Below are 26,838 nucleotides of genomic sequence, written 5' to 3'. Positions count from 1 at the left end.
TGCAAAACTAATTGAAGCGACAGAAGCTATCCTATTAATTTCTTCCAAAGTATGTACACAATTTTAGCTTTATCATCCATACATAATGTCACGTTATTGGGGGCACGCCTTCTTTAGCATCCATGTTATCAACTTCCTTATCGTGTTGCCATTTCTATTTCTAACATTTGTGGTACAATTAGAAGCATAAGCTTTCATTTCTCCCAGACAAGTCAATCGTAGAAGGGTCTATGGTTCCACAGTCCTTTCTCTAAATGTGTCATCTCCTCACATATCGCAATATTTCTTTACCTAAAGCTCTCCTTCTACCACTATTGTGTCAAGGGCATAGCCTTAATGACCACTTTCAAGCCAGTCTACCCTGTCCCTCTCATTAAGACTTACCATCATTCAGATCAAAATACAACTTAAGTTCCTTGTCCAGATCTGAAAATCGCATCTTTAAACGTCTTTAGACTTCACGTTCATTCCCTAAGGAGTATCGTGCCACAGTCATACTAAGTGGTAATGGTGAGGGATCTTACAGTACATTACTCTGTTCCTATGTATCTGTAATATACTATATATAGGTACCAGTGAGAGTGAGGTTCTCCAGTTAATCCATGCACTGTGGACTAAAAGGAGTATTTTCCCGACCTGTGTGTTCAAACGTCCTATAGCCACAAGGTATAAATAGATCTATTCATGGTGTTAGACATATGTAGGTTATTGATCGGGCAGTAAATTAACACAGCTGAATTCTCCAGCCCATATAAATGCTTTTGCATGTGGAGCTTTCAGTTCACCCAGGCTGGAGAAAAAGGATATATCATCAATATTAGGGACATATATTTGACAGATAAACATTAATTCCATTAGGAGAAGCAATCATCTATATATATCTGCCCCCGGGAATGTTTTACGGTCCGATAGTGACAGTGACGTCTCCTGTAACTTCTACTCCCTCTGCAGAAGTATAGTAGAATTAATAAAATTAATTCAATTTATAGAGACATGTACACATTTCTACTTTACCAGAGCTCCTTTGTACAGAAACAAAATGTGGTTACTATGTGTTGGAAGTGGCCCTTTCTAGGGTATTTTCCCTCGACTTTTTACTTTTGTCCCTCCCGCCTTTCCGCTGATCTATGTGCAAGTCTTTGGACTTTGAGCGCTTTTGACACTGCAATTCAGTGCCACAGTGAAGTGTTAGTCATATACATGCTGGTGATTAGTGTATACATGATTGGCTAAGTGAGTTAGCTGTAAGTCCTGTGTCAAAGGGTAGGACATATACCTAGAGCAAGTAACTCAAATGCTCCTCCATGTGCCTGCAGCACTGATTGTTGCACACACAGAAGTAGCTCTTCAAAAGTGCCACAGGTTTGCCCTGACAATAGCGACCGAAGCGATCTCATCAAGAGGACTGTCTGCAGACGCAGCGCTAGATACTGGTTTTTAGTTCTGAAGTATATACAGAAGTCCACCTGTGGCAATATAACATTGAAGTCAACGCCAACCCCCCTTTTTTTTTAACAAATAAGATCAACACCCATATTCTAGCAAGGAGAGAAGGCAAGAAGATAGAGGCGACAGCCACAGCCTCACTCTCCTACGTTTGGAGACGAAGTTAATTGTATCCTCAACCTAATATCATTCGAAGGTGTGGACATATATTCCTGACGAGATATTTTTAATCTGCAGTCAAAAAGTACAGTCTTGATAAAGATGGTTTTATAAGGTGTACCATTGAAATACGTGTGTAGAGTGGAATTACAGAATTATTACTGCAAATTCGGATTCTGGTTTTTACTATTGTGAAACCACGAATGTGTGTATGTCAATGACATATCTCTTTATCTCTTTGTTGTACTCTCATTTTTAATAACTAATTGTTTTATGTATATGATGCCATGAATTCTTTTAGATGTAATATTTAGAATATTTGAAGATTAAGTATAAAATGATCTATGTAATGCATGTTGCTAATACGAATAAACAGATTTACATATTTTTATACAAACATTGCTTTCAGATTGTTGACTGTAGTTTTATATGTATATCTCTCTCCGAAGAGTGGTGAGAATTGAATGCAGATGAATGAGAGTAGTATGAGAGTAGGATGCGAGTGTACAGATTACTACCTTTAGATCTTACTGTTTTCCAAAGGAAAACCCCTTTTTTGCAACATTGCCCTGACAGGGCCTGTGTGTGCAGGATACTATTACTCTTTTTGCTATTATTTCTCGCCATATCAGAGTACTCCCTGGGGCTAGGGTGGTGTGACAGGAAGAAGTAGGGCACAGGCACATGAGCGCTACATGCTCTGGTAGTGAATGGCATCGGACGGTGTGTTCACTATGGTAGGGCCTAATTTTTGCATTGGGTTGGCATGAGCGATCTGTGGAAAGGTTATTGAGCTGTATTTACTACGGGCAGAAGAGTGGCAGTATAGTGTTTGATATGGATGAGTTAGTGATGGCAATTCGTCTACGGTGGTGTGAGTGGATTCAACATTACTATGGTGGAAATACCACTTTGGGAAGGTGAGCATTTCTGTGCGCATGGAACTGTGTGCCTGTCCGCCTGTCTCCAATGAATGAATGAATATAAGACTTGTGAAGCGCGGACATAGCCCTGGGGCATCAAGGCGCTGCAGATATGGATCAGAGTAACAGAAGTTGAAGAGTTGAAAAGCTAAAATGTTAGGGCAGGTGAAAGACTAGAACAGGTGAAAAGCCAGGTCTTCAGGGATTTACGGAATAAGGAGTGGGTTTCCAAAGTGGAAATTGGGAGGGGAAGCAGATTCCACAAGTTGGCCCCTATCAGTGAGAATGCCCTCCCTCCTCCGCCCCCCCCCCACCTGACTTTCCTAAACCTAGGAACAATTACACGGTTCTTACTAGCAGATCTCAAGTCCTTGGCAGGAATGTATCTGTGAAACAATTTATTGATGCCTTTAGAGCCCCTAATGTGGCCGGCCTTTTGAACCATGCATAAGGCCTTGAACACAATTCACCTCCCAAGTGGGAGCCAATGGAGGCTACTGATGGTGGCTGACACTGAGTGAGATTTAGGGAGACCCATCACCAGCCTAGCGGCTGCATTCTGCACCAATTGAAGTCGGTGCAGGAGTCCTTTGTTTATCCCTAAATACAGGGCATTGCAGTAATCTAGCCTAGATACCACAAGGGCCACTACTGCCTGTTTCCGAACTGGACGGGAAAGATAACGGAAGATCTTCCTAAGAGTCCGTATCATCCCAAAACAGGTTGAGACAGTTCTATTTATTTGTGACCTCAGAGACAATGAGGAGTCCACAATGATGCCTAGATGCCCCCAGCACCAATCTATAGCTGGGTGCTGGGGGGACAGCTACTTTCTTGCATTCCTGATAAGACAGCCATAAAACTAGGTGCTCAGGGAAACTGCAGAATTCTGACTCTGAGGGGCCTTTCTGGTATGGTTAAAAGGGGGTAGAATTGGCACCTGCATTCCAAGGGAGAGGGCCTTGACCTCACTAAAGATATTGATCAAGCCTCAAGGGTAGGACGGCAAACAGGACAACATTTTGAGAGGGCCCATGCATTTAAAAGGTGGCCTTCTAAACTTACCTCGTCTTCAAAGGCCATTGCAGGTATAACTACAGGGGTTCTGACCTCAGGAGTTAAAGACGCACTGGGGATTGCAACCATACTACACTGGTTCGACGCTAGGACATCAACAAGAATTACTATTGTGGCAGGAGGAACTTGATTAACCACAGCTTTGATGTGCTCTAGAAAGGGGACTACCACTTGGTGGATTTTGCCTGGATGTTGCTGGCCTGCAGCTAATTGCCAAATGTCATGGTCTGGGTCCATAATCACGTTCCACGGGTCAGTTGGTTGGCCTCCTGTCCATGAGATCCCAGGGACAGAAGTAAAGTAAAGTAAAGTCCACATTTGTAAAGCGCACAATCACCCGTAAGGGTCTCTAGGCGCTGGGGGCCGTCGGGAAGATTAAGCGAGCTATTGCCCAGAGTCACATGGTGCTGGGCTAACCTGCCGCCGGAGCCGGGGATCGAACCGTGGTCCCCAGATTCCAGCGTCAGTCGCCCTGGCCGCGGATCTCCTGTTTCCCACAGATCATAACGACCCCACAGGGTGAGGCGGAAATGGGTAGAAGTGATCATGGGTTGGGACAAGGACCGTCCTGACGTGTACAGTAATCAATGTGTGCCGAGGCATGTGCTCGTAACTATCAGCCGCTCACCTGAGGATGCAGTAGTGTGAGGAGTTCGAAGAGTGCAGGAAAAGTCTGCTGGGTCCGAGGGACTCAAGCTTACAACTGGAAATCTGCGCTACCTTGTACTCTGTAGTGAGGGGAGTCAGGGGAAGTTTGCCTAGTCTGCGGGTCCCAAGCTGGCAGCCTAGACTGTATTTGGCTCCAGATAGGGAGGAAGACAGTGCCTGACATCACGGCCTCAGGCCAAGGTAGCTGATTGACTTGGCCCGAACCCGGACCGTAAGGTACTCTATTCTGACAATACCATGAGTTGACCAGAGGGGTTTCATTGTGCTTTGTGTGCACCCACTGCTGGCTGCTCGGAGCAAGCAGCTTGCATCTCTGCCGGAGGGGAAACAGTTCTCCAAATTGGAAGCATGCCAGTTTCCGATGTCACTGTCTTTTACCTACGGGAGATAGTGATCCCGCACTCATGAAGGTGCCGCTGGGTGCCTGAGGACCTAATCTGGATGGGCGAGAACACTTAACTGTTTTCCTTCGCTCTAGGTGGTCCCGTCAATCTAATCAAAGCATCGCCAGCGGGTGCAACGTGTATCGTTGGCTTGGGTCACAAGGTGTAGTCAGAACCTGTGATTTCTTCACCATTACAACAGAATGGGGTACGCAGTATTGGGAACATGTGTGGCTGCTAATGTGTTAGCCGGAAAGTGAAATACCTCTGAAAAGCCTGCATATATATTTCTGTCACTTTTGAAGTGGAAGGGATTGCTTGGATCATGAACATCCCGAGGAAGTATGCACATGGGTTTATGTTGCTTACGAGGCTGAGATAGCGGAGCAAGTGAATACCTATGACTAGTTCATGTATGTTTGTGCCATTCTGCAGCTAATGGAAGACTTTGACAACTGCATATAACTGTAAAGTATATATCCAAGGGGCATGTTGTTTTGATTTTAATGTGTATGTAATACAAAGACCAGTGATTTATATATACGGTGTGGAGTACTTTTCTTGATGCACACAATAATTTGTGAGGGTGGGGCTGTGCCAATATTTTACACGTTGACCCTGAGGATAAGCCTGACTGCTTTGTGCCAAGCTACCCAAGGATGAGCATAGGTTATCAAACAAGTGCATGATACTCATCCTATCTAGGACGGTTGATTTTGCCTGGCTTTGATGCTTCCCCACCAGCCAGAAATCTCTGGGGATAACACTACTTTTTAGGGCTCACTGCAAACAGCTTTATCTGTTTGTTTAGGGATCTCAGGTCATCATTTAAAAAAAATATTACAAATTATACAGGGAGAGTGGGCTTTTGATCAATCCCCTTCACCCACGGGCTCCTCTCTTCATCTTTCCTCTTTGGGTATTGCTTGGGTGGCCCGTCAAACAAGCTCAGGGCATTTTGTAGATATATGCATTGTGCCACTAACTTTACATTATGACATTGATAGTGGTGGGGATAAGTAATTTTTGTTTACTGATTTCCACTATCTACATTGTGCTTTGTTGGCTGGTATAAAAAAATATGAGGGACAGCCCAGGGACTTATTGCCAGAAGGTGATTCAACCTAAATGCCGCCTCTCTAAATGCCCTAGAACACTGGATCTGTAGTATGATGAGGAGGAGGATGGAAGGATAGATGTAGAGAGCTGCATATCATCAACCTCAATGAGTCCAGCAACTTCACCCAGGCCAAGATGCACTGCATATGCACCAGGTCTGAGAAACTGCCTGGATGGTGAGCTTTTGGAATACTACTGCTCTTACGAGACAAGCAATTAGCAAGTTCAGTATGGCAAAGGCTCCATCTCCGGCAGTCCTGCACACAACACAACCTTTCCCACAGGCCTGGTGAATGCACAGCTCAGCCTATCACGCAGCTCCACTAATATTCCGGTATTTCATGCAGCACTGCAGTATCGCATCCCATAGCTGACAGGTCTTAGCCTCCAACAGCCCTCCTCAATCCCTGTCTAGAACCCATCCAGCTCTCCCTTCCAAGTTCCCCAGGTGTTGCTTGCTGTCTGATGTTGTAGATGCAAGGAACCAGAGGGCCGTTCTACTAATGGCAGTATGTACTTTACCCCAGAGGCTCGACCCTTTGGCAACCCTAGAAACACTCCCTCATCTGCTGCCCATTATCAGCTCACTCATTGGCTTCTCTTGCTGCTGCTGTGTGGCTGCTGTTAATGTCCAGTGGGCCCAGCGGCCTTTAGCTTTCTGTGATATAGCAGCATGACTGTCTCCTCTTGTGTAAATTGCAGCTGCTCGAAAAAATGTGAAGAGCTTCCATTGCAACTACATGTATCCATCTCATGAAACCAGATTCAAGAATGAAGGAAGCCTGAAAAACTGCAAGTGGAGTTGTTTTATTGTGTTATTTTTCTGTGTTATGAGAATAAGACTATGGGAGCACTATACTAAGAAATAAAGTGTAGGAGAGAACGCTCAAAACCATGGTGTGTCCGTGTAGGTAGAGCAGGCACAGGATGAAGGGAGGGCACAGTGGCTAGGCCTGGCAGCTCTTCTCCAACCTCAAAACCTCTCATCTCTTTGAGTGGTGCTAGATGTCATAACTGTGATAGGTGCAGGACACCCTGCTATGCCAAAAAGACCCTTGCATTTCCCAAGCTTAACGATTAAATGCATCGCTGTGGGACTCAAGATATGATTCCCTTGTATTATCACATGAGAGATAAGCAGAGGGCTCTCTATAATTGTCGTTAGAGAAGCTTCAGATACATTTCAGATTGCCACCTAAATGGTTCCTTTAAAAAGGCTTCTTTTTAAATCATAACAAAGGAAACATTGACCACAGCTACTTGAAGTTTTCACTGACGTTATCGGAGCATGTAGTGAAAACTTGGCCCACGGGCATCAGAGCGCTTTACATGAGAACCAGATTACACTTTTTTATTTAGGCATGTGATGTTTAACGGATTAGCTCTGAATCACCAGATGTTGGGCTAAGGCCGGGAATTGAACTTGGTTCCCCATTTCTAGGTTTAGCCGCTCTTACCATTCGGCCACTTCTGTTCTTACTTGCTAACAAGGGAGGCTGCCCATTTTTCATCTTACCGGGGTCTATCACAGACAGTTCTTTAGGTCTGGCATTTCAGACAACTTTTGTTATTTCGCCAGGGGTTTATTTTTCAGAAAAATCACACGTTATATGGACAAGGGCTTTTGTTCAGCAGGCTTCATCCACTGGCCTGTTTAATTTTCATTAATATTTCCCTTCCACCCCCAGAGCAGAAAGCATGGGGCAATGGTTCAGTCCACTTTACCCATTTGCTCCCTTCACTTTGAGAGACTGCACAAGAGAAAGGAAGTATCTCTTCCCCGAAACCTGGCTTCCTGTGCATTTTATTTTATTTTATTTATATATATATTTATATATATATATCAATTCATTCACTCCTCACATCAAAGAGACTTCAAGAGACACCACGGGCTCATTTGAAGGTAAATTTAATCAGGAATCTCTGGCATAACTAGTTTCGGTCTGTGCCTTTATCGAACGTCTTGATCCTTAAGCCGTGTAAACTCCATCTCAACGAATTTCTTTTAAGCTCCTCCTTCCCTGTGGTGGCGGGCTCACCTGAAGCGGATTGCTTCAGCTCGCATTGGTATTCGGGACTCCTAGTCCCAGAATGCAACGGGCTCGCAATCAGTTCCAGGATGATGGGGTTTCACTTTTCAACCACCTTGTGGCACCTCAAATCCCGTATTCCCTCAGCCACTGGCCCCGAGGTATCACAGCTGTAGGCACAATTACACCACCAGCGTCACTCCGTGCTGTTCGCGCCCGATGTTCCCAGCTGCTTGCTGTTCCTCGAAGGCTTCCGTGGTGGGCCGTGCAAACCTCCGACCCCTCCGCAACAATTCCTTTGTTCCGACTGTTGCTGTGAGTGCCTTCCTTCAATAAATTGCAGCAGTATTTAAACTTACCTGCGAGTGGTCCTCTTACAACAGGCAACTTCTGGTTGATTTTTGAGCGGCCCCGCCTGAGCCGCAAGAGGAGCCCAACTGTGTGTTGCACAGCCCTGCTGAAGCGCCACCCGACGAGTCAGCTGAAGGGCAGGCGAGTGCTTTTTGAAGGAAGCAAGCGGCATTCCATGGTACAGAACTGTTTTTTGCAAATCCACTTGGATTTTATTTTTGGATTATTACGAGGGTGAAGTAAGGCGACTCACTGCAGGATGACTACAGCACTACATGATCCAGCAGGCCACGGTGACGGCCACGCCCACTTGGCGGGGAACTAATGAATTTAAGTGTGCTGTGAAACTGCCTGATTCATTCCTTGCCAGCCCAGAGCCCCGGGAAGAAGTGTCTCTCGACACGAAACACGTCGGGTGAATGGACTAGAATTTTGCAACAAGCACTATGACGCTGTGAGTGCCTTCCTTCAATAAATTGCAGCAGTACTTAAACGTACCTGCGAGTGGTCTTCTTACAAGAGGCAACTTCTGGTTGATTTTTGAGCGGCCCCGCCTAAGCCGCAAGAGGAGCCCCACTGTGCGTTGCACAGCCCTGCTGAAGTGCCACCTGACGAGTCAGCTGAAGGGCAGGCGAGTGCTTTTTGAAGGAAGCAAGCGGCATTCCAGGGTACAGAACTGTTTTTTGCAAATCCACTTAGATTTTATTTTTGGATTATTACGAGGGTGAAGTAAGGCGACTCACTGCAGGATGACTACAGCACTACATGATCCAGCAGGCCACGGTGATGGCCACGCCCACTTGGCGGGGAACTAATTAATTTAAGTGTGCTGTGAAACTGCCTGATTCATTCCTTGCCAGCCCAGAGCCCCAGGAAGAAGTGTCTCTCGACACGAAACACGTTGGGTGAATGGACTAGAATTTTGCAACAAGCACTATGACGCTGTGAGTGCCTTCCTTCAGTAAATTGCAGCAGTATTTAAACTTACCAGCGAGTGGTCCTCTTACAACAGGCAACTTCTGGTTGATATATATATATATATATATTTATCAACTAGCTATTTATCCTGTCTGTACTTCGGGTGCCCAGTTAGATTGTGATTTATTTTCAATCAATTATTTAAAGATGGTGTTCAGAGATGACACTAACATAGGAGCTGGCTGGCTACAATTTGAGTGCTTGGTTAGGTGATGATTTATTCATGTCGCCCTCACAAATAATGATAAAATGGAAGACTCACCTGAAAGGGCTATTATTTGAAAAACAGCACCAGCAAAACAGCAGCCGAATCAGCAAATTCTTTTTAAGTTTACATTTTTATTGCAAACATATATTTATACTTCATTTAGGCCGCGGCATGTGTTCTTTTTTCTAATTGCGCCATCTGCTTGCGATAAAAAAAAATATTTTACCATCACACCAGCCTGTTGCGGCCATATACTCTGACTTTGCCAGAGCTTGTTTTATCATGTTAGTGAAGGGCCGGGGATGTCTATTAGGTATGTGTGCAAAATGTTTACATTAAAAATTAACCAGGGACAAGGGTGTAGTAAGCCACCCTCTATACCAGCTTAAGCAGGGGTGCTACTGAAGCAGATTCAATTGTTTTAAGGCGCTTCTAATTTCTGGCTCGCAGGTCATCGCCATCAGAAGGGAAAGTTAATAAATTCAGCAAGAATAAACTATAATAACACAGCTGTGAGATGAGAACTAAAAGCGACCTTAAACGGTAACAGCGAGAAAGAAACATTATTAAAATTGCAAAGAAAAAATAAGTTACAGGAAGATTGAGTGAAATAGCACAAAGAAAAGAAAGTAAAGTGAAAAAAAAAATTAAAGAAGGCAGGAAAAAAGTGTAACAGAGGAAAAAGGATGGACGAAAAGAAAGAATGGAGGGTGGAAAGAAGAAAAGGAAAGAACAAATAAATGAAAAAAGAAACACTGAAGGAGAGAAAGAAGGAAAGCAGAAAAATATAATAAAATAACAAAGGAGAAATGTGAGATGAAAGGATGGGTGATAGAAGTAAAGAAGAGAAAGAATACGAAATCAGAGGTGCACAGTGGGCCGTGCCTGGGAATCTGAAAGCACGGGCAGTAGTCCTGCAAGGAGAGAGTTCTCCGAGAGTGAAAAGTAATGCCACACGGAAGAGGCTGCACCTGTCCGCCGCCCCAGCACCGAATGGCCACTGTTGTCCCATCAGTGAGCATGTCACACGGATTGACCGACCCTGCCAAGCACGCCCGAACTTAGGGGCAGATTAGGATACTGGTTTTTCCCGTATCCTCCGGGCCGGCGGAAGCCTCCGCCGGCCCGGAGGATGCGGAAAAACCGCAGCAGACCCACCAAAGACCCACCGCCACATTAGGATGGCTGGTGGGTCCAGGTTTACGTCCGCAGCTTTTCCGCCGCGGTTGGCTTACAACCGCGGCGGAAAAGCCCTAATATGGTGGCGGTGTCTCTCAGACACCGCCAGCCATATTAGGATGCCCAAAAAGAAATGCTTTTCCACGGCGGGCTTTCCGCCGTGGAAAAGCATACAGAGCTTCACTGCGGGGGCCCGTTGCGGGCCCCCTGGGTGAAGGGGGGGTGGGGGGTGCACATGGGTGGTACCTATGGTACCCCCTGCGTTTGTATGCAGTAATCGGCAGGCACCGCGCGGTGCCTGCCGCTTTCTGCATACAAATGCAATGTATGCATTTTTAACATTGCGGCGGGTGCAGCTTGAAGCTGCACCCGCCACAATGTTAAAAATAGAGGATGTGACCGCCAGGGTGGCGGTCACATCCTAATTGGAGAGGAGGGAACTCCGCAGGCCATGCGGAGGTTCCCTCCTCCTCGATGGTCCTGGACGGACTCAAGTCCATCCGCGATCATAATGAGCCCCTTAGGCAGGACCAAGAGCAGCGATGCCGCAGCCTTGAGGCGCAATTACTAATCCCCGAGCGAAGAAGAGACACAGAAGGAAGATGACCCCCCCCCCATCCAGGGAGCGGACCACCAAGAACATCCCTGAGGAAGGGACCAGACCTGCGAGAGGTCCATGGGGAAGAGAAGTGTCAAGTCCGACTGACAGGACAGGACCTGCGAGAGATCCACACGAGGAGAAAAGAGTCAAGTCCTACCAACAGGACTGGGCCAGCGAGAGAAGAAGAGAGACTGTCCTATTAACAAGACGCGATCAGGGAGAGGTCCATGTGAAGTGAACATGCGACATGTGGCAGGACGCCACATCACACTTTAAGACCTGGTCAAAAGAGAGAAGAGTTTAGCACGATACCACATCGTAAAGCAGTTGAAAAGGAGAAGAGAGTGGCATAACGCCACATCATGAAAGAGAGCTGAAAAGGAGAAGAGAGTGGCACGACACACAACACGAAGGAGAAGAAAGGAGGAGAGAAAGGTGTGCGACAGACATGTCACACGGTAGATCCCGACACCCAAGGTGTGCAAGGGAAATGACGAAACATGACAAGACTGAGGACTTGTACTACTACCCGAGAGTGTATCTATCAACACAAGTCATCCACCAGGGTGTATTGACGTCATTGGAGGCAGCACAGCAGGAGTACTGAGAGTAAGCCGCCGTAATGCGTGAACCACGTAGCTGTCTCATGCTTAACAGTGCAACCGTCCAGCCACCTGGCACTGGCTGCTTGAGATAGATGACATCGCCGCTAGCAACTACATATGCCAAACTAGAAGAAAAACAGCAATTGGCTAAGAAGTCCCTCCAGTCATTCTCACTACAAGCAAGAAAACGCCACCTGTAGCACAAGTTGTCATGCCATGTGTATCACCAGAACCATCTAAGGAGCATCACACCACCTGAGGTTCGAGGCTCATCCTTATGCCTGCGAAACATCAGGAGACAGACGAGGCATTCCTGGTGATGTGGGAGACCAATTACCCAGAGACCATCTGTTAGGCCCCACGTATACTCGATTCCTGCTGGCAAGAGCACACCTGACCATGAATCACCTAACCTTGTGGTTGAATGAGTGACTTGGCCGTGGCCCTGTTGGCGGTCCCGCAGCGACCCCTTTGCGCTGTCTACATGAGGCCCACGCGGTCTTGTGGAAACCCAGCAAAAAGGTTGCAAGGGAATCCCTGCATGAGGGAATCCCGGCATGAGAGATGAGTCTGAGGCTGCTCCAAAGGCAGGTACTGAGAGGCACCAAGGCCACATCGGAAGACGTCCAAACATCGCACTGTCGTCCCAGTCTTTGGGGGTTCGCCTTTCACGGAGCCCAGGCACCTCCAAAGAAACTTCTGCAGCAGACTCCACCAATGCTTCGGATGCACCCCTATTTGAACAGTTGAAACCAACTCCAACAACGTGAGAGCAGGGAGGACTGGCCAACAGTATATGTATGAACTGTAACCTGTCTGACATACTGTTGAAGGATCCAGACTCTATCATACTATGTTCATTGCCAAAGTCTTCTGGTTAAATTACAGATGTGTGCTGGATTCCTGGGTGCTCCCAACTGTACCTGTCCAGTGATCCTGGACTGTCCTGCGGACTGCCTGATGAGAAGGAGAGACTCTTTGGTGATTTATTGTGTTGTTTATTCTTTTCCCACAGGTTAGACTCTTTTTTTTAACTTCTATTTATTAAAATAACCACACAATCCATCATTACAGACAATAAATAATAGGCAAGACCAATGTGAGCAATTACAGGAATAGACAATGTAATCTTACAGTACATTGCATCAGTTCTGGAGTAGAAAACCAAGTCCCTCCAGACACCCCCCCACCCCAGGCCGGCCCATCCCCTCCCCTTGCATCATATCCAATGTGACACCCACGGGCTCCAGATTTTTCCCCATTTCTTGGGGCACCCCCTGCTTTCATATACTGCTTTCTCTGCTAGACAGCACCAGTCCAGGTCCTTTTCCCAGTCGGTCACCTTCAGCACGGTTTCCGCCCCCCAGAGTTTTGCAATATTTTGTTTGGCTATCACAGCCGCCAGTAGGAGCTAACAGCCTGATTCATCAATCTCCCGTTTTGCGAGCCCCTAATAGCGATTCATAACGAATCGCTATTAAGGACTTGCAAAACGGGATTCATGTAGGAATTGCAAAAAATATTGTGATTCCTACATGTTCCTTATTTGTGAGTAGCTAATTGCTAATCGCAAATAAGGAATAACTCCCCATGCATTCCTATGGGCCTACAGGCCCATAGGAATGCATGGGGAGTTATTCCTTATTTGCGATTAGCAATTAGCTAATCGCAAATAAGGATGCGATTTCAAGGGTGCAGGGGTGTCCAAAGGACACCCTGTAGCACCCCTGAAATGTAATCTACATTGGTGTTGCGCACACACATGTCCAAAGGACATGTGTGTGTGTAACATGCAACTTAGAAAAATGCATTTAAATGCATTTTTCTAAGTTTTTGCTATTTACCGAGAGGTCTGACCTCTCGGTAAATAGCGGCCCAAAATTGCATTTTCGCAATTTTAAAATGCTTCATGAATTGCATTTAAGGAATCTCAAATAGAGATTCCTTAAATACAATTCTTCGCAAATGTGCGAATTCTTAAATAGCGAATTTTGCATTTGGGATGATGAATCCCAAATGCAAAAATTGCACTCGCAAAAGGCCTTTGCGAGTGCAATTTAGCTTGATGAATCAGGCTGTAAGTCCTAGTGTGTGTGAGCCATCTGTCTTCTCCCACAACCCCCAGTAGATGCCCCCTGGCATCAAGTTGTACTGGCCCACCAGCTATCTCAGCCATCACCCCCACTACCGCAGTCCAGAATCGTTGGATTTTTGGGCATGCCCAAATAATGTGAAAGAATGTGCCCATCTCTCCACAGCCCCTGGCGCATCACCCCGTATCACATCTGCCCAGTCTGCACTGGAGCTTCCTATGAGCGTACACCCTATGCAGTATGCAGATCTGGATTAGTCTGGACCTTGCGAGTATTGCCACTTCCCTGGGACATTGAAGTGCCTCTTGCCAATCATCGTCTTCTAGAAGACCCACGTCAGACTCCCACGCCTCTCGTAGCAGGCCCAGTGGATCCAGAAGGTTATTCATGATTTTGCGATATGTCATATTACTATACTTTTATGGCAGAAATTGCTGAACTAAAGTTTTTTGACATGACTTGACTTGATATGTGAGAGAGACTGCCCTATCTAGCTTAGGGGCCAGCAGTAATCGGTCCTCCAATGGGGAATACTCAGGCAAGATTTCTCCCTTTGGGACATGGCGTAACACCGTGTGCCTTAACTGCAATTACCTCAACTGGACTCTCTTTTTTTTTTTTAAATGTTTATAAAGTTTGGGAGGGATGTGGTATCCTGCTGGACACATACTAGCCTTTCCACCAGCCATTACCTGAGGGCTGACTTCCACACTCAACCCACATCCATCCATCCATCCATCCATCCATCCCAGGCATCACCGGTGGGTTGACACTGCCACTAACAGGGTCCTGGCACACATGCCCTTGACCTGTTGTATGTACCCCAACTATATGTATGTGCCATTCATTTGTCTGCATGCTGACTCATTGCCCACAACCCCAAATATTCCATCTTCATTCTATAGCCGAACTCCCCACACTCTATTCTGCTTTTTTTCCTCTTTCTCCCCTTATTCTATATTCAATTATTTTCTTCCCTTCTCCACAATTTCCTGCCTCACTTCTCTCCCCTACATCTCTCCCCCCTTCCCTCTGCACCTTTATTCCCCTCTCCTTACCTCTTGGGACCCACTGTCTCCCATCCCCGTCTTTTACTGGGTGATCAATGGTGTTTTGTACCAGCTTACCTTTGCCATTGAACACAGGGATATGGTGTACATGGCGGTGGTTGTGGTGGATGGAGCAGGCAGACAGAGATGTATATCCCACAGTCATATATTAAACCCAATGCTGATATTGTTGGTAATTGTTTGCATATACAGTTGTCATTCTTAAATCAGTGAAAACTATGGGGTTTGCCAATGCTTCTTAAGAAATTAGCCACCTCTCATTGTTTTATACAACTATTTAGCCACTAATGGTCCAAGTGAGCATGCTTTTTTTGCCACCCATCTGTATTTTTAGTCTGAACAAAGTACCTGTCTTTCCATCCTCTTATCTCTCTCTAGATCAGACCATCACCTGTCACCAGCAAATTGTGTCTGGTGCTGCCCAAAATATATATCAAACCCTCCTACAGTTTGCTCATGACCATAATGATCGTGTTGGCAAGGAAAGGACTGCAACCCATTTGGTTTCAGTTTATTTTTGATCCAGTCTTCCATGAAAAGTTGAACGGTTGGCTTATCCACCCATTCTAGTAGACATTCAATACATAATTTACATTTGGACCTCCCCTCTGCATTCTCTGCCTGAAACTTTACTATCCTGGCTACACCCTTCAGAGCAGTGTCAGTGTTGTTCTGAGCAACCTCCTTCTCAGTATTATTAGCTGAAATTTAAACCAGTGTGACCCTGTCAAAGATTTGAAGGAAAGGGTTGCAAACCAGAGGGTGCTTCCAGGCCAATGCATCAATTTTCTTTCAAAAGAATGTTTGGCTTTCCACGTGGGCAGCAGGACATCTTCTATTGAGGGAGAAGGAGCTATTGTTTATACTGTCTGCAAGAAGTCCAGCAATTTGGTCAGTTAGAAAACTCTTTTGATGTATATGTCCATCTCGTTTGTGTGCACTCTTCTGTTTGTGTTCTCTATGACCATAATGATTGATGCTGCACCTACGCAGCGCATATGCACCTCAGCCTCACAGGTGTATTCTTAGGACAAGAGGCCATGTTGCCACAACTAGGAAAACAATACAGGATCAAGGGACCACTAGAGTTGGACTGCACAGCAAGTTAGGCAGTTTCTCTTCAGAGCTGAAGTAGGTGCCAATCAGTTAGACAGCTGCTTGCCAAAGTTCTCACCTCTATGTACACATGTGGACTGCAGTTTACCATGCCACGGTGTCCTACAGCCCTCATTGACAATACCAGGCAGTCCCAAGAATTCACAACTCTGACCAGTTGTCGGTATGACGATAATACAGGACTGGTGGCACCAATCCATTCTCAATGCTCAAGCTTTCATCTGCAGGGCGCCTAAGTGTTAGCCTATGGCTGCTAAAGAGTGCAAAAGAAGCAGTGCCCAATGCTCATATCAGAGCTAGGAAAGCATTTACAAGAGCCCCACATTGCTTCATTTTAGCCCCCCAGGCCGCAGGATGTGTAGATGTGCCATTTTGGCTACCATTCAAGGAAGTGGCAATACAGGGGCCTAGCATGTGCGCCTGGCAATCCCCTGGTAGTGCTGCCAGCAGTGCTCTGTATTGACTAGCACCGACCCTCATCAATGCTATAGTTCATTTATTCCCTCTGTGGAAGAGGTGCAGGCGGGAGGAAAGTTGATGGAAGCACAGAGCTGAGTAAGCCAATTACATCCCAAGTCTGTATTTATTTAGGGTATCAGGAGCTCCTGTGGAGTTGGTTGGCCTTCTTATATTGAGGAACAACCACAAGACTAACTGCCACCAGGTATCATCAGCCCTATCACTGCCCCATCTCTACAGCAATTTTATAGGTGTGTCTCTCCAACAGGCATCACTACAGGTGAGAAGATGTTCACTTGAGCATCTAGTCTGGACAAGCAACCAGAGACCTTTGAATCCCTGGAGTCAAAATAATAAACTTCCAATGGCACAGGCCGCTTTCTTAGGTGGGCTCCTACAAGCAGGTCAGGAGTTCTGCCCAACACCTTCTTGGAGTCTACAGGAGACGAAACAACACCAGACTGAGCATACCTTCTATGGCATATGAGTCCACATGCCTCAGGTCAACCTATTCAGTATCGCCATATTGCTCAAAGGGACAGATTGAATACAGCCATGGTCATCTCCTCGCCAGAATTTCTCAGCAGCATTCAGGGTTGTCAGGGAGTCGAAGGGGTGTATCATCAAGGTCAAACTCCAAATAAGGGTATGATTTTCGACAGCACTATATTTGAAGTGACCACTATAGAATCCGGATCTTCAGGCTTGATAGATGTAATAGCTCAATGCAAGAAACCAGAAGGCATAGTAAACAATAACGGTTGCCCCTGTCATTCCCTAGGCGCATGCATGCGTGCTGACGCATGCGCACGCATACAGCTTCATGCATCGGTATGCCTAGGGAATAATGTAGACACCAAGAGTGGCCACGTTAGTGTGCCTTTGTTTCCTTCTGCTGACACTACACAGCTTCGCATGCCCCCTTGGTCGACCTCTCTAAGTTTGTAAATATATACTGCTTATAGGCCGGATATTGTGATATCAGTTTGGTTTCCCTCTTAATTGTCGAGGAAAGGACAATGCCTCCCAATACCCACGATCCCACCCTGCCCAGTATCACACATGTGAAAAGTGTAAGTTGTTTCCTTAAAAGGGTCGCAGACTGGAGGGAAAGAAATATTAAGGTAAAAAAACCTCTCAATTGTGCGGCAGGTGATAAGCCAGGCATCAAATTCCTCTGACATCAGGAAGACAGAAGAACACCCGTTCCTCTGTGGTATAGATAAGGGTATCTATTACCCGGACACTGGGGCAGTATTATTACCGATTCCAATTTGTTTACTGAATCCCTACAGAAAGTGGTAAAGTATTTGTACTGCTTTGTTACGTTATATTCCTTATGTACATTCATAAAAATGAAAGCAACTTCCTGCATTTTCACACTAAGGCAATTTGACACATTTCCTGCTAACAGCTTTCAGTTCAACATAATCTAGTAAACGGTTTAGTTCTAATAGTAATAAAAATGCTAAAACGTAGTACTTTTTATCCTTCAAAACAAATATTTAATTTCGGGTTTATATGTCAAACTTCTTCCAGCCTTACCTGTAGTCAAGTAATCGCTCCATTAGTCTGGTTACAGTGGCGATTAACGAAACGCCACTTTCTCTCCACGTTTCCCGCTCAATCTTCTTAAGTAGGCTGGAAAGAAAAAATTGGGGCTATATCAACATTTATTTTCATCTAGTGTCATGGCAACCTTTACGATCGTACACGCATTGAACGCCTTAGCAACCACAGTAATGTTTAAAGACTTCATTTTGCTCTGCTCCAGAGGCACAGTATCACAATTTACAAATAACGTCTTACCTAGGGTAGGGGCCAAACAACGGGATGCTAATCCAGGAAGCATTGACAAAAATAAATTCATTTTCAGATTATCCACATAATGAAAATTAAAAGTTAAGCACTACATAGGCAAACACATTAAAATTGCATTACAAAAATCTCTCACATCACATTACCTTCGTGTTTTCCAAGTCATTAAATCATTAAACATAACATCTTGAAATAAATGTTATTAATAGACTAATGTCGTTATACAGTAATAACTATATCAGTGAAAAGTTTTCTGATAACGATTAAAAATCTGTTTAACAGTATGCTGACAAATAATTCTATATCTTAGTTTACAGTCTCTCAACTCAAGAAAAGGGAAATTCCATGAGAAAATACTTATTTGTATATTATCTTAAAAATATTTCAATATAACACAGTAGCCCCGGCTGTTCCATTACAACAAATTCAACATAGTAGTGCATTACGCAACCCCACTCATGAGCTCGGTTGCTGCGCCACACATTACCAATGCATCCTGCTTTATTGCGTTACGTGTCAATCATTCGCTGCTTCCTAGCAAATCAGTAAAATTGAAGGTTGCGCCAGGAGTTTGGCAGAGAATTTCCTCCAACAATCTCTGCAAAGGACAAGTTATGACACTGGACCTGTTCTTCCTTACATGTAGAACTATATATTGTTTGCAAGCAAGAACCAAAACTTCTGCATCGGTGATATCACTGTCAGTTGTAGTGCAGCTACATAGCTACTGAATTTTGGAACTAATAATTCATTACATTTATGAGTGGAGCCCTTTATCAGGCACTTTTTTACCACTAGAAACTAGATTCCAGATGATAACGTATGAAGTGCCTAATTTATTATTTGGCGGACAAATATTCAGCCACATACGTGGCAGATACCCCTAATTACTATGTTCTGCCATCCTTTCCTCTGCACATTTATCTAGGAAGGCTTTCACCAGAGGGTTTCGGAAGCTGGGCCTGAAGGTGGTAGGATTCAGGAACAGCTCTTCTACGGCCAGCCGGTTACAGGTCTTATATATATATATATATATGACAGCCAAGGTATTTTAGAACTTTTTTTCAGAGTCAGGCAATCAATCAGGACTGCATGATCTAAAATAGTTTCCTCCTTCGTCCATATCCTTAACCATAAAAGAAGGGGCTTCAGTCTCGCAAAATCACTTATATGCCGAAACCCAATTTCCAGATGACATCTATAATTGCTAGGGGATTTGGGTACAGCAAGCAATCTTTTTAAGAACCCATTTTCCCCTTTCTCCAACCCCAGCTGAACACAGGTGCTCCAAACAACAGTGTCATAAATTGAACCGCAGCGGCATTTAGCCTTGTAGATTTAGAGCAACTCTTTAATGTGTTTGCTACTCAGTCTAGCTGCAAAGGATAAACTGCTTCTGTAATCCTTGCCAAGGCAGCTGCCCTGCCGTCTTTCAAAGTACGCCAGCTCAGTCTGTCATCGAACAATACACCCAGATAGGGATACAATGGAAGTTTACCAATTTTGATCCTATTGACAAAGAAAGTCCTGCCGGCCCTCGCATGATAGCCAAAAACCATAACATGAGTTTTGGACTAATTGACTAATAAATCTAAGCTATACATGAAAACATAACGAATTGGTCTAGTAGTTTCTGAGGTCCATTTGGGGTTCTTGCCATCAGGACGTTATCATCAGCGTAGGCCAAAGCTGGTATACTATGCCTGCCTACCAATGGGCAATCAGTGTTAGTATTTAAGAAGTGCTTCTCTAAATCATTAACATATAAAGAAAAGAGAAATGGGGCCTACACGCAACTTTGGCGCACACCATGTTCTAATCTAAAACCTTCTGTAATTTTCCCTGCTGGGCCATAGCTCACGTTTGCAGTAAATTCCGAATGAAGCTCCCTCAGAATGTCTACAATTGTGGGCTTGACCCCCCATCCCAGCTATTATTGCCCAGAGCGTCGACCTGTTAACTGAGTCAAAGGCCGAGCTCAAATCCATATAGGCCTCGTAGAGTTTGCGCCCTTGACAAACAAGTACTTGTGTATAAGTATGTGCAGGGTAAGCATTGCTCTACAGTCCTCAGACCAGCATGAAACCCAAACTGGAGCTCAGACGGGAGGTTGTTGTCATTCGCCCAAGTTTGCAGGCGGTTCAGTAGGACCCTGCCCATTATCTTGGCTGCTGAGTTTATTAACGAAATCGGCCGGTAACACTGTGGGTCGTTTTTGGCTACTTTTTTAAAGATTGGTACTATTGTTGTATGGACCATCCCTTAGGGAGGTCCATATGCAGTGCAGCCCTAAGGACATTAGTCACAGAGATATACTGACCCGCACCGAAGAGATCAGCTGGAATTCCATCTAGGCTGGCGCCTTAAGTGTGGGGCACCTATTATACACCTGGGACCCCTATATCTAAATTGTACAGGGGTTGGGCACGAATCAGTGGAGTTGGCAGTGTCATTGTGAGGGAGCTCATCGACACCTGCCCTTCCAGTATGGGAGATTCCTGGTATAGCTGTGAAAAATATCTGACTCATATCTCTGGCAGGATTAACATGTCTACACCACTTCCCTGATGTTTATCTTAGTAGCTTCCAGTCACTATTTTCCAGAACAGCCTACTGTTCTTTAACTCGCTAGTCTTAACCAACACATGGTAGGATTCCTTTTTAAGTAGCCGCTTCCTAGCCAGTACTGCGGTGTTACAGTCTATTCTACAAGAATAAACCCTTTCCAGAACTCTTGGTGTCTCTTTGAGAGACTTCAATAGAAAGTGATGGACTTTAGTTCAGGTGGTATCAAAGCACTTAGTCTGCTTTTTATAGCTGGACTTCGAGGTGACAGTAAGCATTTCTCGTGGTGCGCTGAAAATGTTGTCCAAACTATTTATTATTATTTCGGACCTTCTGCCCTTACTTTACTCTAGGCATATCCTCAAATCGCTGTAAGAGGTACCAATCATTTTGAAAGGAAAAGGTCCTTGTCCACTTTACTCCAACTCACAATTAACCCCTTGTGGGGAGTAAAGGATAACGGTAAAGGAAAAGGGTAGCCTAACTACTGCTTTTTTCCATATGCAACACCACCGATCGTGACTGATAGCCTATGATCACTCAAAGGGGAGTCCCCAACCTAATAGCTCCCCAACCGTCTTCTTAGGTTATATGAGAGCTAGATAAAATCAATAAGGCTAAAACGACCATGCTCCATAAATGGAGGTATCCCAAATAGGCCATTGCTGGAGGAGTCATAAGCAAATATCAAATTATGCTTCATTAAAAGCAAGTTAAGTGCATCCCATAGAGGGCTATGACAGAAATGTGTAGCAGGCTCCCTGTCAATGGCCAGAAGGTTGCAGGATTTAAGGGGAGCTGTGCAGTGTTTAATATTAAAATCCCCCTCTTGTGTGAGAGGCAAAATGTTGGCTTAATCCTATAGACATTACCAGTAGGTACACTACTATAATGATGAGTATGGCTTAGAAGCTATAAGGTATTTTTTCAGTACAGGTCTTTTAGTTTTATAGTCATACATATGCCTTCTATTTTTTATGGCTTTACATGCATGTTTATCGAGTGATTGCTGTTAAGATATACTTTTTCAAGTGTGATAATTAGTGTTTTTTCTAGAAATATTTTTCCATAAATAGATCATAGTAATGGCACAGAGTTTTTTTCTCTATTATGTAACTCTACATTTTGTTTTGTCAGCGGAAATAAGCTCGATTTCCCACCTCACATTACTACATCAACCAAATGAGCATCTAAATGCCAATTTGCATGCCATCAACTGTTTGCCAGTTATGTACCATGACAACAAGCATCAACCTTTATAAATCCCAACACTTTCATAAATCCTTCTTGTGCTTCTGGACTCATCTAAGAAATGTTTTAGAATTCTCTAAACCCTTTGGGGCCCACTCTTAATCCATTTGGAAGTTACCAGCTAGATCATGGACAACTGTATTATTTCATTCACTACATTTTATGTAGGGGTTATGGAAACAGTCCTTTCCCAGCTCCTGCTTTGAAGTATGCATTTTCATTTTTTACAAACCCAGCCTCCATTCTTTGCCCGGTGAGTTACTTCACTTACTGAACAAAAGATCATTTGACTACATCATCTCTTCTTTCAGCTTCTCCTACCATCTTCTTACCAACAGCATCCAACTATTTTTCTCCACATCTTATCTCATTTCTTTTTCCCTGAGCCTTACTGCAGATTTCATGGGTGCTACATGGTACTGAATGGCTCCAAGCTGCATGATGGTGAACAGAGCACAAATTAAATGTTTTTATTTCCCCCTCATCCACAGTACCTAAACTTCTGTGGCCTCACTTCAATTCTCCCACCATCAGTATCCCTACCTATGCCATCCTTAACTTCCCTATATAGCAAAAAGTGACTTCTCTTTATCATCAACTCATCTCTAGAGTACCTACATTTATTCAACATTTGGCAGACCTATGGCATCACACACTCTACTCATCTAAATACCGGAAGCACTAGTCTTAATAAACCCATCAGCGCGCCTGCAATGTATATTTTCATTCAAATTCCTCCACAGAGTAATCATTTGCACAAACCTCAGGTTTTTCAACATTCAAGAAGTACAACCACACTTCCATGTGTCTTATGTGAGATGCAATCCTAATTGCAAAGATCAGGCATGGAAATGTATTTCCATGCCACAAGTGTTCGAGAATGGAAACGTCAGTGGCATGGCCAATGCCAGTGAGGTGATCAACAGAGTAGCAGCATTTGTGGATTTTTATACACACCTGCAGTGTCTCTTTTACAAGTCACTGCACTGCTAAATTTAAACCTGGTCAAACTAGCATTGATGGAGCAAGAACTCCAGGAAGTGCTCGTAAAACAGTAATTTTTAGGGGGAGGGGTTCACTGTAACATCCTAAATCAAAAATGCTTGCTATGTGAAGGAAAAAAAGAAAATGTTTAATTTGAATTGTTCTTAATCCAGATTATACAAATGCTTTGCACAGACAGGTAAAGGAAATGGGTATTTACCAAAAAAGGCATGAAAAATACTGCTTTCCTTAACTGTTAGGGAATAAGTCATACACCTTTGATAAGAGTGGGTGTTAAGTCAATGGATGTTGAAACTTACATATTTTGGTGGCTTTGGCTTAATGTACTGTAGTGTTTTGCTTCATACTCAACACTGCTCTTTTTTTACCTATCAGGTATAGTAAGCATACTACAGTATCCTTCTGGTACTTACATGTGTAGTGTTTCTTTTGTCTTCATGTACACATAAACATATATACTAATACTGGTGACAGTGTCTAGCCCAAGAATAGGGAAAGGTATTTCAGAAAAAGACTTGATAACATTTTGGCAACTATATAATACAGCAAGGATGCTTTTCTTCTGGAGGCAAACAATCCAATCTCTGAATATTACAAAATGTTGATAATATCTTCCAGTCTTGTCTGTTATAGGTCCTATTCATGGGGTCCATGAAGTTTCATACTCAAAAAGGTTACCTGGACATTGACCACCTCTGCTACATATGTGACCCTTTTGAAAAACTATGGGTCTATTCACATGCTGCATTATGTGGTACGTAAAACAGTACTATAGTAGTATTTCAAAATGATATTCACAGACCTACAGTGGGAGACCTCCATTTCTCCTGTCTTTTCTTTGTAGAAATGTCCACCGGCTATGATGTCAGAGATCTCCACTAATAATTGTTTCATTAGTAATCGTGGAAAGTGGAAATAGGTAGGGAACAACAATGAAATGTATTACTTACCTATATCCAAGGCCCTAACCATGTATACAACCAAAGCGTGGTGAAAATTACATGGCTGCCATTAAAATTTTATAAGGGCAGCCATTAGCAAATGATATACTGCCCTGTCATGCGCAAGTACCGTGGTATACTGCAGCACAGACAGTATATAACAAAGTGTTTTTCATCTACATCCGTTCAGCCACTTTCACGCTACATCTCTTTAAACTACACTCTAATACACCACACGCCACTACACTCCATGCCACTGCACTCTACATCTTCAACTCCATGTCACTCAACTTTGAACACCTTTATGCCTCTCCACTCTAGGCCACTCCTCAGTATGCCATTCCACTTTATGCCACTCCCCACGATATTCCACTATACTCCTCTTCACTGTACACCTCTTCACTTTACGCCACTGTACTGCCCTCCACTCTACGCCACTGTACTGTCCTCCACTCTATGCTAATACAGTGTAAGGCACTCCACTTTACGGCAGTCCACATTAAGCCACGACTCTCTACACTATTCCACTCCAGGCACTTCCACCTTACTCTATTCCACTCTTTGCCCCTCCACTCTTTGCTACTCCACTCTATGCCACTCCACTTTATGCTACTCTCCTGTACACTGCTCCACTCTCCGCAACTCCATTCTACTCGACTTCACTCTACACTATTCCAATGTAAACCAATCAACTCTGCTCCATTCTACGATATTTCATCTACTCTACGCCACTGAACTTTACACCACAACGCTCTACTTCATTCCACTCTACGCTATTCCACTCTATGCCACTCAACTTGATGTGACTCAGCGCTGTTCTACTGTATGCCACTTCACTCTATGCCACTCCAATCCACGCCACTCAGCTATATGACACTTCACTGTTCGGCACTGTCCTCCACTGTACTCTATAATACTACACTTAACAACACTCCACTAGACGACACTAAACTCAACGATTTGAAACAGTTGTTTACTAAAAAATAAAAACATTGAAATTAAATGAGAAAAAAGGTTAGAACTTAGTTATAGTTAGATAAACGTTTATTCTTTGTATACAAACCAAACAAACTATACAAATGTTAAAAATTCTAAAGTTATAATTATACCATACATTTTTCACTTACGCACCACCTTCAAATTACTATAGCTGACAAACCTCCAAACACAGTGTTGTCAATTCACTAGCCACACTACATTAACTATAACTTGTCACTCTACCATACAAAGTGATCTCACAAATGAGAGATGTTATATGTGTTGCTGTGAAAGCTATGATTTCACATAGTATAAGTGATGTCGTTGAAAGGGTGTATAAGCACTGCATCATAAAGGTGTGAGTTATAGCCCTCACTGCAGCTCAAGAGTGAAGGCACTTATGCCTGGTGAAGGTGCGGCAAATGTTCAGCACCGGGTCACTCATGGATAAGGTGGTAGTGGTAGCTTTAGCTCTTGTAGAATGAGCTCATATACCTTCAGGAGGCTCCCTTTTGGTCAGCACATAAAACATTTTTAGGCAACGAATGAACCTCCTGGATAAAGTCAGTTTCAGGACCATGTTTCCCTTCGCTCCATCAGAGAACCCAACAATAAGAGGGGCAATCACACGATGCTCCTCAGTCTGATCATTTTAAAAGCTCAGAGGCCTCTTGGTGTCCAATCTGTGCAGCTGCTGCTCCTCATTAGAGATATGTGTCAAAAAAGTGAGAGTGGGGAGTGCCATTAGCTACCTCACAAGAAAAGGAAAATCACCTTTGCAGAAATGATGCTCACGTTCGGAGCCCCAGCTTGTCTGGAAAAAAGGTGGTAGATGGCGGTGAGAGAGCCTGCAGTTCATTGACAGAACATGTAGCTGACTAACATTGTGTACAGAAGTAATCACAACGAGCAAGACAGTTTAAAGGGTCAGAATCCTCAAAGAACAGCTTACAAGAAAGTAAGAACCAAATTAAGGTCCCACTGTAGCATACGAAAAGGCGCCGAAGGAAACATGTATGCAAGGCCTTTCAAAAAACGCACCACCACTAAGAGGGCTGATCAGGTGAATGAAAAAAAAGCAGACATAAGAAACAAATAGCCATTAACTGTGCCCACAGTGAGGCATTGCCAGGCTAGAGACAGGACAAACACAAGTAGAGAGAGTTTTGCCTGGAGCGGATCATCCAGATGGCACCTGGCTTCAACCTGGTTACAAACGCTGCCATCCTCTAGAATACATTGACTTGGTGAACAAAGGATGAGATGCCAAAATGATATCCCACATCTTATCAGACAGATCAAGTCCATCAATCTCTGAGCATGGAGGTGCAGGTTGTGGAAGCTGGGTGTAGCAACTGCCATTTTGTTAGGATAGTAGGTTCCCTTCAAAGAGCTAGATGTAGGGGAGATCCAGATGCTCAGACTCCACAGGTAATAGGATCATATCCTATCCCCAGAGCCATGTCTAAGGCTATCAGGATAAACTGAGCCCTGTCTCTCCTGATTTTTTTCAGAATCTGGGGAGGCAGAGACAGATATGCATCGATGAGACTGGAGTCCACGGCGGATGGTGGGAACATGGTGGGAGCTTTGAGGTAGAACCTTTAGAGCAAAAAGACTCAACAATAGCCATTCAGAGTAGCAAAAATATCTACCTAAAGTTTGCACCATTGGATAAAGAAACCTTGATCTATCACTGGTCTCAGACGTCACTTGCGATCACCTAAATGGCATCTGCTGTGCTCATCTGCCTTTGCATTCAGGGACACTGCCAGACAGTCAAGGATACTCCCTGATGGTCCAGTCAATGTGAC

The 26,838-nt window shown here is 44.3% G+C and overlaps 2 protein-coding genes across 4 annotated transcripts in view; one reads left to right on the top strand and one right to left on the bottom strand.

The window, feature by feature from the left end:
* DOCK4 (dedicator of cytokinesis 4) overlaps positions 1-26,838 on the bottom strand; it is a 1,604,094-nt gene that overhangs the window by 281,535 nt on the left and 1,295,721 nt on the right. Inside the window, exons 33-34 of one of the 2 annotated variants that reach the window (XM_078674485.1) lie at positions 18,276-18,302; positions 18,012-18,107 (exon numbers count right to left, since the gene is read on the bottom strand). In XM_078674485.1, the coding sequence (XP_078530611.1) occupies positions 18,012-18,107; positions 18,276-18,302 (123 nt within the window). The remainder of the gene's footprint in view (positions 1-18,011; positions 18,108-18,275; positions 18,303-26,838) is intronic. The other variant, XM_078674490.1, reaches the window with a different exon arrangement.
* Positions 1-26,838, top strand: part of LOC144817731 (uncharacterized) — a 135,368-nt gene that overhangs the window by 89,559 nt on the left and 18,971 nt on the right. The gene's annotated exons all lie outside the window — the stretch shown is intronic.

The sequence above is a fragment of the Lissotriton helveticus genome, chromosome 1_1 (assembly GCF_964261635.1).
Source record: "Lissotriton helveticus chromosome 1_1, aLisHel1.1, whole genome shotgun sequence".
NCBI lineage: Eukaryota > Metazoa > Chordata > Amphibia > Caudata > Salamandridae > Lissotriton > Lissotriton helveticus.
Note: the sequence above shows the minus strand (reverse complement) of the source record. Positions and strands in the feature narration are given on the sequence as shown.